This window comes from Corvus hawaiiensis, chromosome 5 (genome assembly GCF_020740725.1).
Source record: "Corvus hawaiiensis isolate bCorHaw1 chromosome 5, bCorHaw1.pri.cur, whole genome shotgun sequence".
Lineage (NCBI taxonomy): Eukaryota > Metazoa > Chordata > Aves > Passeriformes > Corvidae > Corvus > Corvus hawaiiensis.
Genome location: NC_063217.1, coordinates 2085087 through 2098184, shown reverse-complemented (window position 1 = coordinate 2098184; position 13098 = coordinate 2085087). Strand labels below are relative to the sequence as shown.

Genomic DNA, 13098 nt, shown 5'->3' with positions numbered 1-13098 from the left:
ATGGATGGATCCATGGATGGATCCATGGATGGAGGGATGGATGGAGGGATTGATGGATCCATGGATGGATGGATGGATGGATCCATGGATGGATACCCCTAGACAGGATTGATGTTCCGGCTGGGATGGATATTCCAGGATAGGATGGATACCCCAGGACAGGACCTGGCTCCCCCCACCCGTCCCGGCTCTCTCCCTAATTCTACATCTGGAGCCTCACCTGCAATTCCAGAATCCCATTCCAGAACCCGGATCCCTGCGATTCCCAGATCCCGGATCTCTGCCCATCCAGGATCAGGATCCCAGTGCCACCCGGGCCCTTGGGGACACTGCAGTCCCTGTCCCCTGCCATTAATTATCGCCATTATTATCAATGTTAATTAGCAGAATTATTTTGACCCCAGGCCACCGTGGGGTGGGGGGGATGTCCCTGGATGTCCCTGTCCCCTCTCCCAGCCGGGAATTTTGTACATAAAACGGGAAAAATTCCCATCATTCCCCCTTTTCCCCCCTCGGGGGTGGCCCGTGTCCCTCCCCTCCGTGTCTGTCCCCTCTCAGTGTCACCGCGTGTCCCCCCCCGGCTCTGCGGGGGGGGGGGGGGGGGGGGGTGACCCTTGGGGACAATGTCCCCCCTGGCGGAGGTGGCGCGGGGAGTGGCCGGGGAGCTCCCATGGGAATTAAAGACCTCGTGGAAAAGCTGCGACTCCCGGGGCTTTGTCACCCCCGGCGTGGTGACACCGCTGTCACCCCGCTGTCCCCACCCCTTGGGGACAAAGCCGTGATGTCCCCACCGCCACCCCCGGCTCCTTCGCAGCGCTGGAATCCCGGGAATGCTCCGGGCGCGACCCCCGGGAGCCGCCCCAGTCGTGTCCACTCCCCCCCACCCCACAGAGGCCACCCCCGGTCCCCTCCAGCTGCGGTGTCACCTCTTGTCACCTCCCCCCCGCCCCCGCGCGCCGGGATGAGCGCAGGAGGAGCGGGAGTTAATTGCGTTAATCAAGAAAGGTTAATGAGGAGGAGGTGGCGGTGCCAGCGCGGGGGGGGTGGCACAGCTGGCACTGTCACGGGGGTGGCGACACGGGGCGGGGACAGCGAGCAGCGACACGGGGCAGGCAGCGTGGCTGGGGACACCGCGTGACCCCCGTGGGGACGGGGGTGACACCGTGACCAGCCGGGGGTGGTGGCACCGCGAGCACGCGGGGGTAGACTGGGAGCACTGGTGGGGACAGTCACAGGTGGTGGGGACACAGGTGGCACGCGTCATGGGGACACTCGGGTGGTGGGGACACAGATGTGGCACGGCTGGTGGGGACATTTACAGGTGGTGGGGACACTCCCAGGTGGCACATGCCATGGGGACACGCACAGGGGTTGGGGACACTCACAGGGGTTGGGGACACGTGGTGGGGACACGCACGTGGCACCGGTGGCGGGGACGGTCTCAGGTGTTGGGGACACACGGATGGGACACGGGGACACGCGTGTGGCACTCGCTGTGGGGACAGGTGGTGGGGACACACGTGGCACATGCCACGGGGACACTCAGGTGGTGGGGACACACGTGACACATGCCCTGGGGACACTCACGGGTGTTGGGGACACGTGGCACGCGTCCCATCAGGTGTGGGGGGACACAGGTGGCATGGGGACACTCATGGTGGGGACACGCACGTGGCACAGGCCGTGGGGACACACCCAGGGGTTGGGGACACGCAGGTGGCACACGGGGGGACAGGGTCGTGCCCAGGTGTTGGGGACATCCTGGTGGCTCTTGGGGACACGCAGGTGGCACGTGAGGGGACACGCACACAACACCAGTGTTGGGGACACCCTGGTGGCTCTTGGGGACACCCTGGTGGCTCTTGGGGACACGCAGGTGGCACGTGAGGGGACACGCACACAACACCAGTGTTGGGGACACCCTGGTGGCTCTTGGGGACACCCTGGTGGCTCTTGGGGACACGCAGGTGGCACGTGAGGGGACACGCACACAACACCAGTGTTGGGGACACCCTGGTGGCTCTTGGGGACACGCAGGTGGCACGTGAGGGGACACGCACACAACACCAGCATTGGGGACACCTTGGTGGCTCTTGGGGACACCCCTGGCTGTTGGGGACACCCTGGTGGCACTTGGGGACATCCTCGTGGCTCTTGGGGACACGCAGGTGGCACACGAGGGGACACGCACACAACACCGGTGTTGGGACACCCTGGTGGCTCTTGGGGACACCCCTGGCTATTGGGGACACGCAGGTGGCACACGGGGGGACAGGGTCGCACCCAGGTGTTGGGGACATCCTGGTGGCTCTTGGGGACACGCAGGTGGCACACGAGGGGACACGCACACAACACCAGCATTGGGGACACCCTGGTAGCTCTTGGGGACACGCAGGTGGCACGTGAGGGGACACGCACACACCAGTGTTGGGACATCCTGGTGGCACTTGGGGACATCCCCGGCTGTTGGGGACACGCAGGTGGCACACGAGGGGACACGCACACAACACCAGCATTGGGGACACCTTGGTGGCTCTTGGGGACACCCCTGGCTGTTGGGGACACGCAGGTGGCTCTTGGGCACATCCTGGTGGCTCTTGGGGACATCCTCGTGGCTCTTGGGGACACGCAGGTGGCACACGAGGGGACACGCACACAACACCGGTGTTGGGACACCCTGGTGGCTCTTGGGGACATCCCCGGCTGTTGGGGACACGCAGGTGGCACACGAGGGGACAGGGTCGCACCCAGGTGTTGGGGACATCCTGGTGGCTGTTGGGGACACGCAGGTGGCACTTGGGGACACCCCCGGCTTTTGGGGGCACCCTGGTAGCTCTTGGGGACACCCTGGTGGCACTTGGGGACACCCTGGTGGCACTTGGGGACATCCTGGTGGCTCTTGGGGACATCCCCGGCTGTTGGGGACACGCAGGTGGCACACGGGGGGACAGGGTCGCGCCCAGGTGTTGGGGACACCCTGGTGGCTCTTGGGGACACCCCTGGCTGTTGGGGACACCCCGGTGGCACTTGGGGACAGCGGGAGGGTCTGCCTGGGCTCTGGGGGCTTTTGGGGACAGCGGGGGACTCTGGGAGATTTTGGGGACAATTTGGGGCCTCTTGGGGACAAGTTTGGGGCTTTGGGGTCCCTTGAGGGACATGGGGGGTTCTGGGGGTGTTGTGGGGGCCTCTTGGGGACTTTGGGGACAATTTGGGGCCCTCTGGGGGGCTTTGGGGTCCCTTGAGGGACATGGGGAGGGGTCTGGGGGTCTTTTGGGGGATGTGGTGGGGACATCTGGGGGACTTCGGGGACAATTTGAGGGTCTGGGGCTTTTTGGGGTCTCTGATGGGGACCTGGGGGAGGTTTGCGGGGGGTTTGGGGACAACTTGTGGGGTCTGGGGGGTTTTTGGGGCAAAATTGGGGGGTCTGGGGGAGTTTTGGGGTCAAAATTGGGGGGTCTGGGGGAGTTTTGGGACCGTCTGGGGCCTGGGAGGGTTTTGGGGTCAAAATTGGGGGGTCTGGGGGAGTTTTGGGACCGTCTGGTGCCTGGGAGGGTTTTGGGGTCAAAACTGGGGGGTCTGGGGGAGTTTTGGGGTCAAAATTGGGGGACTGGGGGAGTTTTGGGACCGTCTGGTGCCTGGGAGGGTTTTGGGGTCAAAATTGGGGGGTCTGGGGTGTTTTGGGGTCTGTGGTGGGGTTCGAGGGGGTCTGGGGTGTTTTGGGGTCTGTGGTGGGGTTCGGGGGGGTCTGGGGTGTTTTGGGGTCTCTGAGGGGTCCCCATGGCCGCGCCCTTCCCATGCCCGTGGACACCCTCGGCTTTGACCTCTCCCAAATCCCAAATTTCCCCCAAATCCCCTCAATTCCCAATCCCGACGTTCCCAGGTTTTGGGGTTGTGACCGATCCCGGGATTTGGGGCCAGGAAAAAGGGGAAGGGAAAAACGGGAATGGAGTCGGAGAAAGCGGGAATGAGGGGATGGGAAAACAGGGAAAAGGGGGATCCCAAATCCCAAATCCCGGTTTAGGGCCGGGATCTCCCGGAGCCGCTTTCTGGGAAAGGCTCGGGATGGAAAGAATTCCCAAAAATAGCCGGGGGCGGGGCCGGGCCCAGCTGCTCCCGCCGGGAATGCGCGGCCCCAAATCCCATAACTGGGGGGCGTGGGGACCCCAAAATCCCCTCTTGGGGACAATGGAGGGGTGGGGACCCCAAAATCCCTCCCGATGTACCCAAAAAGGGGATGGGGACCCCAAAATCCACCCCAATATCCCCAAAAAGGGGTGAGGACCCCAAAATCCACCCCGATATCCCCAAAGGGGGGGGTGGGGACCCCAAAATCCACCCCGATATCCCCAAAAAGGGGTGAGGACCCCAAAATCCACCCGAATATCCCCAAAAAGGGGTGGGGACCCCAAAAATCCACCCCGATATCCCCAAAGGGGGATTGGGGACCCCAAAATCCACCCGAATATCCCCAAAAAGGGGTGAGGACCCCAAAATCCACCCCAATATCCCCAAAAAGGGGTGGGGACCCCAAAATCCACCCCGATATCCCCAAAAAGGGGTGAGGACCCCAAAAATCCACCCCGATATCCCCAAAAAGGGGTGAGGACCCCAAAAATCCACCCGAATATCCCCAAAAAGGGGTAAGGACCCCAAAATCCACCCCCGATATCCCCAAAAAGGGGATGGGGACCCCAAAATCCACCCCCGATATCCCCAAAAAGGGGATGGGGACCCCAAAATCTCCTCTTTGGGGACAATTTGGGGCTGTGGGGTCCCCAAAACCCCCCTCGATATCCGCAAAGGGGGGTGGGGACCCCAAAATCCACCCCGATATCCCCAAAAAGGGGGGGGGTGGTGCCTCATCCCCGCCCCTCCCCCACGCCGGGGCCGGGTCCCTTTAAGGGAGGCGGGACTTGAAGGGGGGGAGGGGAAAGGTGGGGGGGGGGGAAATTCCCGGGATTTTTTTTGGGATCAGGGGGGGACCCGGAGGGGTGGGGGAGGGGAGGATGCTCCGCGTCTTCGTCCTGCGGGCCGAGAATGTTCTCACGGGGGGCAGCGACATCAGCGACAGCTACTGCTGCTGCACGTTCCGAGGTGGATTTGGGGGAAAAAACCGGGATTTGGGGCATTTTGGGGAGGGGTTGAGGAGGATTTGGGGCGCCCTAAAGGGTGGGAAGGAGCTGTCCCCGTTATCGCCGCCCCTCCCCCCCCCCTCCCGGCTTTGGTGTCGTGAAAGTGGGAAGGGCCAGAGGGGAGGGAAAATGGGGATTTGGGGGAAAAATGGGGATTTAGGGGGAAAAAAATCCGGATTTAGGGGAAAAAATCCCCGGGATTTAGCGGGGAAAATGGGGATTTGGGGGAAAAATTGGGGATTTAGGGGGAAAAATTGGGATTTGGGGGGAAAAATGGGGGATTCGGGGGGGAAAAATGGGGATTTAAGGGGAAAAATGGGGGATTTGGGGGGGAAAATTGGGGATTTAAGGGGAAAAATGGGGGATTTGGGGGGGAAAAATGGGGATTTGGGGGGAAAAATTGGGGATTTAGGGGGAAAATGGGGATTTAGGGGGAAAAATGGGGGATTTGGGGGGGAAAAATGGGGATTTGGGGGGAAAAATTGGGGATTCGGGGGGGAAAAATGGGGATTTAAGGGGAAAAATGGGGATTTGGGGGGAAAAATGGGGATTTAGGGGAAAAATAAATGGGGATTTAGGGGGGAAAATTGGGGATTTAGGGGGAAAAACTCCCGTGATTTAGGGGAAAAATTGGAGATTTAGGGGAAAAAAAAAATTGGGGATTTCGGGGGGAAAAATGGGGATTTAGGGGGAAAAATCGGGATTTAGGGGGAAAAATGGGGGATTTGGGGGGGAAAATGGGGATTTAGGGGAAAAATAAATGGGGATTTAGGGGGGAAAATGGGGATTTAGGGGAAAAAAAAAGCGTATTTAAGGGGAAAAAAAAAAGGAATTTAGGGGAAAAAATCGGGATTTAGGGGAAAAACCCCCCGGGATTTAGGGGAAAAATAAATGGGGATTTAGGGGGAAAAATTCGGGATTTAGGGGAAAAAAAAATTGGGGATTTAGGGGGGAAAATGGGGATTTAGGGGGGAAAAAAAGCGTATTTAAGGGGGAAAAAAAAAAGGAAAAAATCGGGATTTAGGGGAAAAAAAATTGGGGATTTAGGGGGGAAAATGGGGATTTAGGAGAAAAAAAAATGGGTATTTAGGGGAAAAAAAATTGGGGATTTAGGGGAAAAAAACCCCGGGATTTAGGGGGGAAAATAAATGGGGATTTAGAGGGGAAAAATGGGGATTTAGGGGAAAAAATCGGGATTTAGGGGGAAAAATTGGGGATTTGGGGGGGAAAATGGGGATTTAGGGGGAAAAAAAAAGCGTATTTAAGGGGGAAAAAAAAAAGGAATTTAGGGGAAAAAATCGGGATTTAGGGGAAAAACCCCCCGGGATTTAGGGGAAAAAAAATTGGGGATTTAGGGGGGAAAATGGGGATTTAAGGGAAAAAAAAAAAGGGTATTTAAGGGAAAAAAACCCCGGGATTTAGGGGGGAAAAAAACCCCGGGATTTAGGGAGGAAAATGGGGATTTAGGGGGAAAAAAAAAGCGTATTTAAGGGGAAAAAAAAAAAGGAATTTAGGGGAAAAAATCGGGATTTAGGGGAAAAACCCCCCGGGATTTAGGGGAAAAAAAATTGGGGATTTAGGGGGGAAAATGGGGATTTAGGGGGAAAAATGGGGATTTAGGGGGGAAAAACTCCCGGGATTTAGGGGGGAAAAATTCGGGATTTAGGGGAAAAAAAAATTGGGGATTTAGGGGGGGGAAAAAGCGTATTTAAGGGGGAAAAAAAAAAGGAAAAAATCGGGATTTAGGGGAAAAAAAAATTGGGGATTTAGGGGAAAAAAACCCCGGGATTTAGGGGGGAAAATAAATGGGGATTTAGAGGGGAAAAATGGGGATTTAGGGGAAAAAATCGGGATTTAGGGGGAAAAATTGGGGATTTGGGGGGGAAAATGGGGATTTAGGGGGAAAAAAAAAGCGTATTTAAGGGGAAAAATAAAAAGGAATTTAGGGGAAAAAATCGGGATTTAGGGGAAAAACCCCCCGGGATTTAGGGGAAAAATAAATGGGGATTTAGGGGAAAAATGGGGATTTAGGGGGAAAAATGGGGATTTAGGGGGGAAAAACTCCGGGGATTTAGGGGAAAAATTCGGGATTTAGGGGAAAAAAAAATTGGGGATTTAGGGGAAAAAAACCCCGGGATTTAGGGGGGAAAATAAATGGGGATTTAGAGGAGAAAAATGGGGATTTAGGGGAAAAAATCGGGATTTAGGGGGAAAAATTGGGGATTTGGGGGGGAAAATGGGGATTTAGGGGGAAAAAAAAAGCGTATTTAAGGGGAAAAATAAAAAGGAATTTAGGGGAAAAAATCGGGATTTAGGGGAAAAACCCCCCGGGATTTAGGGGAAAAAAAATTGGGGATTTAGGGGGGAAAATGGGGATTTAGGGGGAAAAAAAAAAGGGTATTTAAGGGAAAAAACCCCCGGGATTTAGGGGGGAAAAACCCCGGGATTTAGGGGGGAAAATGGGGATTTAGGGGGAAAAAAAAAGCGTATTTAAGGGGAAAAAAAAAAAGGAATTTAGGGGAAAAAATCGGGATTTAGGGGAAAAACCCCCCGGGATTTAAGGGGAAAAATAAATGGGGATTTAGGGGGGAAAAATCGGGATTTAGGGGGGAAAAAATCGGGATTTAGGGGAAAAACCCCCCGGGATTTAGGGGAAAAAAAATTGGGGATTTAGGGGGGAAAAATGGGGATTTAGGGGAAAAAAAAAAAGGGTATTTAAGGGAAAAATAAATGGGGATTTAGGGAAAAAAAAATTGGGGATTTAGGGGAAAAAAAATCCGGATTTAGGGGAAAAAACCTCCGGGATTTAGGGGGGAAAAATGGGGGTTTAGGGGGGAAAAAAAAATGGGGATTTAGGGGGGGAAAAATCGGGATTTAGGGAAAAAAAAAAGGGGTTTAGCAGGGAAAATTGGGATTTAGGGGAAAAAAAAAATGGGGATTTAGGGGGGAAAATGGGGATTTAGGGGGAAAAAATCGGGATTTAGGGGAAAAAAACCCCGGGATTTAGGGGGGAAAAATCGGGATTTAGGGGGAAAAATGGGGATTTAGGGGAAAAAAAAAGGGGTATTTAATGGAAAAAAAAGGGGATTTAGGGGAAAAAATGGGGATTTAGGGGGGGGAAAAAAAGGGTATTTAAGGGGAAAAAAATTGGGATTTAGGGAAAAAAAATCGGGATTTAGGGGAAAAAAAATCGGGATTTAGGGGGGAAAATGGGGATTTATGGGGAAAAAAAAAGGGGATTTAGGGGGGAGAATGGGGATTTAGGGGGAAAAAAAATCGGGATTTTGAGGGGATTTTGGTAGAATTTGGAGGGGATTTTGAAGGGATTTTGGGGGAATTTTGGGCTGATTTAGGGTGATTTGGGGGATTTAGGTGGATTTCGGATGATTTTAGGGGCAACTTTGGGGGGATTTTTAGGGGCAATTTTGGGGGGCTTTTACGGGCAATTTTGGGGGGGTTTAGGGGAATTTAGGGCTGATTTAGGGTGATTTGGGGGATTTTTTGGGGGATTTGAGGGAAATTGGGGGGATTTAGGTGGCTTTGGGGGAATTTAGGGGGATTTAGGGGAATTTTGCTCTCATTTAGGGTGATTTGAGGGATTTTGGGGGGAATTGGGGGGAGATTTGGGGGAAATTTTGGGGGGATTTTAGGGGCAATTTGGGGCGATTTTGGGGGTCAATTTTGGGGGGATTTAGGTGGATTTGGGGGAATTTAGTGGGGTTTAGGGGAATTTAGGGCTGATTTAGGGTGATTTGGGGGGATTTTAGGGGGAATTGGGGGGAGATTTGGGGGGATTTCGGTGGATTTGGGGTGATTTTAGGGGCGATTTTGGGGGGATTTTTAGGGGCAATTTTGGGGGGCTTTTAGGGGCAATTTTGGGGGGGTTTAGGGGAATTTAGGGCTGATTTAGGGTGATTTGGGGGATTTTTTGGGGGAATTTGGGGGATTTAGGGTGATTTGGGGGGATTTTAGGGGGAAATTGGGGGGAGATTTGGGGAAATTGGGGGAATTTAGGTGGATTTGGGGTAATTTTAGGGGCAATTTTGGGGGGATTTTTAGGGGCAATTTTGGGGGGAGATTTAGGTCAATTTAGGGCTGATCTAGGGTGATTAGGGTGATTTTAGGGGCAATTTTGGGGCATTTTTGGGGGGATTTAGGTGGATTTGGGGGAATTTAGGGGGTTTAGGGGAATTTAGGGCTGATTTAGGGTGATTTGGGGGGATTTTAGGGGAAATTGGGGGGAGATTTGAGGCAAATTTTGGGGGGATTTAGGTGGATTTGGGGTGATTTTAGGGGCAATTTTGGGGGGATTTTGGAGGCTTTAGGGGGATTTTGGGGGAGTTGAGGGAATGTAGGGGGGTTTAGGTGGATTTAGGGGGGTTTAGGGGAATTTTGCCCTGATTTAGGGGGATTTGGGGGAAATTTGGGGGATTTAGGTGGATTTCGGGTGATTTTAGGGGCAATTTTGGGGGATTTTTAGGAGGGATTTAGGTGGATTGGGGGAATTTGGGGGAATTTAGGGGGGTTTAGGGGAATTTAGGGCTGATTTGGGGGGATTTTAGGGGGAGATTTGGGGGAAATTAGTGGGATTTAGTTGGATTCAGTGGAATTCTGGGGTGATCCGGGTGGGATTTTTGGGTGACTTCGGTGGGATTTGGAGGGAATTCCGGCTCTGGAATTTGGGATGGGGCCGGGATTCCCTCGCTCCCTCCCTGTCCCCGCTGTCGCCTCCCCCCTGGTGGCCCCTTGGGGACCCCCCTGGAGCCACCCCCGGCCCCGCCCGGGATATTTTGGGATTTCCCGCGCGGGGGGGGAAGGGACGATCCCAAATTTGGGAATACCGGGGAATTTGTCCCTTCCCGAGAGGGGACAAAGGGCCGTGACGTCACGGGATGTTTGGGATGGGTTTTTCCCTGGGAAAAAGCGGCTTTTTGGGATTGCCGGGAGAGGGGCCGGCTGTGGGATCGAGCGTTCCCGGTTTTTCATGGAATTCTCCCGGTGGGTGCGTGCGGCGTTCCCGGGGTTCTGCTGCTCCCCAATTCCAGGTTGTGGGGGTTTTTTGGTGTTTCTGGGATTGCGGCATTCCCGAATTCTGGGATCCCGGTGCTGGGGCAGCCTCAGGCCTTGGGGGATCCCCAAAATCCCAGGGATTTATTCCCCATCCCTGGGAATGTTCCCAGCATTCCCAATCCCGGTGTTTAGAGGATCTTTGAGGTTCCCAGCATTCCCAAATCCCGGTGTTTAGAGGATCCTTGGGGTTCCCAGCATTCCTGAATCCCAGTGCTGGGATATCCTTGGGGTTCCCGGCATTCCTAAATCCCAAGGATTTCATTCTCCATCCCTGGGAATTTTGAGATTCCCAAATCCCAGGGATTTATTCCCCATCCCTGGGCTTCCCAGCATTCCCAAATCCCGGTGTTTAGGGGATTTTTGGGGTTCCCAGCATTCCCAAATCCCGGTGTTTAGGGGATCCTTGGGGTTCCCAGCATTCCCAAATCCCGATGTTTTGGTTCCCCATCTCTGGGAATTGCAGCATTCCCAAATCCCGCTGTTTAGGGGATCTTTGGGGTTCCCAGCATTCCCAAATCCTGATATTTTGGTTCCCCATCCCTGGGAATTGCAGCATTCCCCGATCCCGGTGTTTGCCCATCCCTGGGCTTCCCAGCATCCCTGAATTCCAGGGATTCATTCCCGATCCCTGGCGCTCCCAGCATCCCTAAATCCCAGGGATTTATTCCCAACTCCCGCCTCTCCCAGCTCTCCTTCCCACCATCCCGGTTTTTTTCCAGGCCCTCCAGGGGCGTTCCCGTGCCGGGAAGGGCCGGACCGGGAAAAGGGGGTGGGAATGGGATGAGGGAGCGGATCCTTTTCCCGATCCCGGCTTTCCCGATCCCGGCTTTCCCGATCCCGGCCATGCTCCGCTGCCTGCTCCAAAGGGCTTCCCAACTTCCCAACGTGGAAAAGCGGGATAAACAAAGCGATCCCGTGGCCAGCCTGACATTCCGAGGTGAGGGAATCCCGGAGTTTTAATTTTTTTGGGAAGGAAGGGAGGCTTTGGAATATTTTTGGCTGCTTTGGCAGCAAAATTTGGCATCTGGGAAAGCTCCTGCTGCTCCCAAATCCTTGGAAAATCCTCCCCTCTTTTCCCAGCTTTTATCCCCCTGATCCTGAATTTTTAAAATCCGCGCTGGAATATCCCTGGGAATTCCGTGCCTTTAAATCCTTGAATTCCGGATTGGGATGGATGGGAATAATCCCATGTGGAGCGGGGTTTATCCCATTCCCGAGGGATGGATTTCCTGGGAAAAGGGAGGGCTTTGCGCTCCCAAAATTCCCGCTGGAAGCTGGCGCTGCCTTGGGGGTTTTTGGTATTTCCTGGTGTGGGGAAAAATGAGGAAAAAAAGGGGGGGAATGGGAAAAAATGGGGGGGGAAATGGGGAAAAATGGGGGAAAACGGGGAAAAAATGGGGAAAAACGGGGAAAAAATGGGGGAAATGGGAAAAATGGGGAAAAAATGGGGGAAAATGGGAAAAATGGGGGGAAATGGGAAAAATGGGGAAAAAATAGGGGAAAACAGGGAAAACTGGGAAAAATGGGGAAGAAATGGAGAATAATAGGGAAAAAATAGGGAAAATAGGGAAAAATAGTAAAGAATGGGGAAAAACAGGGAAAAATGGGGAAGAATAGGGAAAAATGGGGGAAAATAGGGAAAATGGGGGAAAATAGGAAAAAATGGGGAAAAATGGGGAAAAATAGGGAAAAATGGGGAAAAATAGGAAAATAATTGGGAAAAATAGGGAAAAATGGGGAAAATAGGAAAAAAAAGGGGGGAAATGAGAAAGAAACGGGGGAAAAGGGGGGAAAATCCCGGTTTTAGAAAAAAATAAGGAAAAGGACCTAAAAGTGGGTCCCGATCCAGCTTTTCCCTTTGGAATGCGGGTGCCGCTGATCCCATTCCCACCGGGATCCCTCCGGAGAATCCCGGGAACTCCATCTTTGGCCAAATCCCGATCCAGGCCAATTCCAGAGCTCTGAATCCCGGGAAAAATCAGGAATGAGGAGGGGAATGAACCTTTGGATGAGGAAAACTGAGTTGTCCAAATTCCCGGCTGCCGGGAATTTTGGCTTTTCCCAATCCCAAACCGGGAAGGATTCGCTGAACGGGGCTAAAAGAGCAGAAAACCGGGAATATTTGGAATATCCCGGGAGTCTCCCGGGGTTTGAGTCACCTCCATTGTTTGGCCTTTTCCTTTTCCTCTTCCCTTGGGATGCAGCCGCATTCCAAGAGGGATGAGGGGGGCGTGGCTTTGGGAAGGGGGTGGTGGGGGTGGGGATGGAGCATTCCCAAGATTTGGGAACGTTGGATTTGGGGGAATTCGGAGCCGCCGATCCCGCGGTTTTTTGGGGGATCCTGGGGAAACTGAGGCACAATCCCGAGGTTTGGATGCAGGGAATGGAGGGATTGGAATGGTTGGGATCACCTGTGGCTCTGCCCAGCCCGAATTCCCAATCCTTGGAAACCTTTGGATGTGGCCTTGCTGCTCCTGGGGAAACTGAGGCACGGCAAGAAGGGGATTTCCATGGGATTTTCCAACTGGGAACGGTTGGGGATCCCCATTCCTGCCTGGGAATAGGGAATGGGGCCGGATCCCGATCCCAGAAGCTGTGGGAATTCCTGGAAGCTCAGCCCCAGCTGGGAGCAGGGAATGGGATCCAATCCTGATCCCGGGAATCCCTGGAAGTTCAGCTCCAGCTGGGATTGGGGATTGGGATCCAATCCTGATCCCGGGAATCCCTGGAAGTTCAGCTCCAGCTGGGATTGGGATCCAATCCTGATCCTGGGAATCCCTGGAAGTTCAGCTCCAGCTGGGATTGGGGAATGGGCTCCAATCCTGATTCCGGAAATCCCTGGAAGTTCAGATGCACCCGGGATCGGAGTTTCATTCTGGGATCCTGATCCCTGGGA

The 13098-nt window shown here is 54.1% G+C and overlaps 1 protein-coding gene across 1 annotated transcript in view; it reads left to right on the top strand.

Annotated features, from left to right (window-relative positions):
- The first annotated feature begins 4999 nt into the window (after window positions 1–4999).
- Window positions 5000–13098, top strand: part of DYSF (dysferlin) — an 82032-nt gene continuing 73933 nt past the window's right edge. The window contains 1 exon segment of the mRNA XM_048303335.1: window positions 5000–5094. Coding sequence (XP_048159292.1) covers window positions 5007–5094 — 88 coding nt within the window. The 5' untranslated portion in view covers window positions 5000–5006.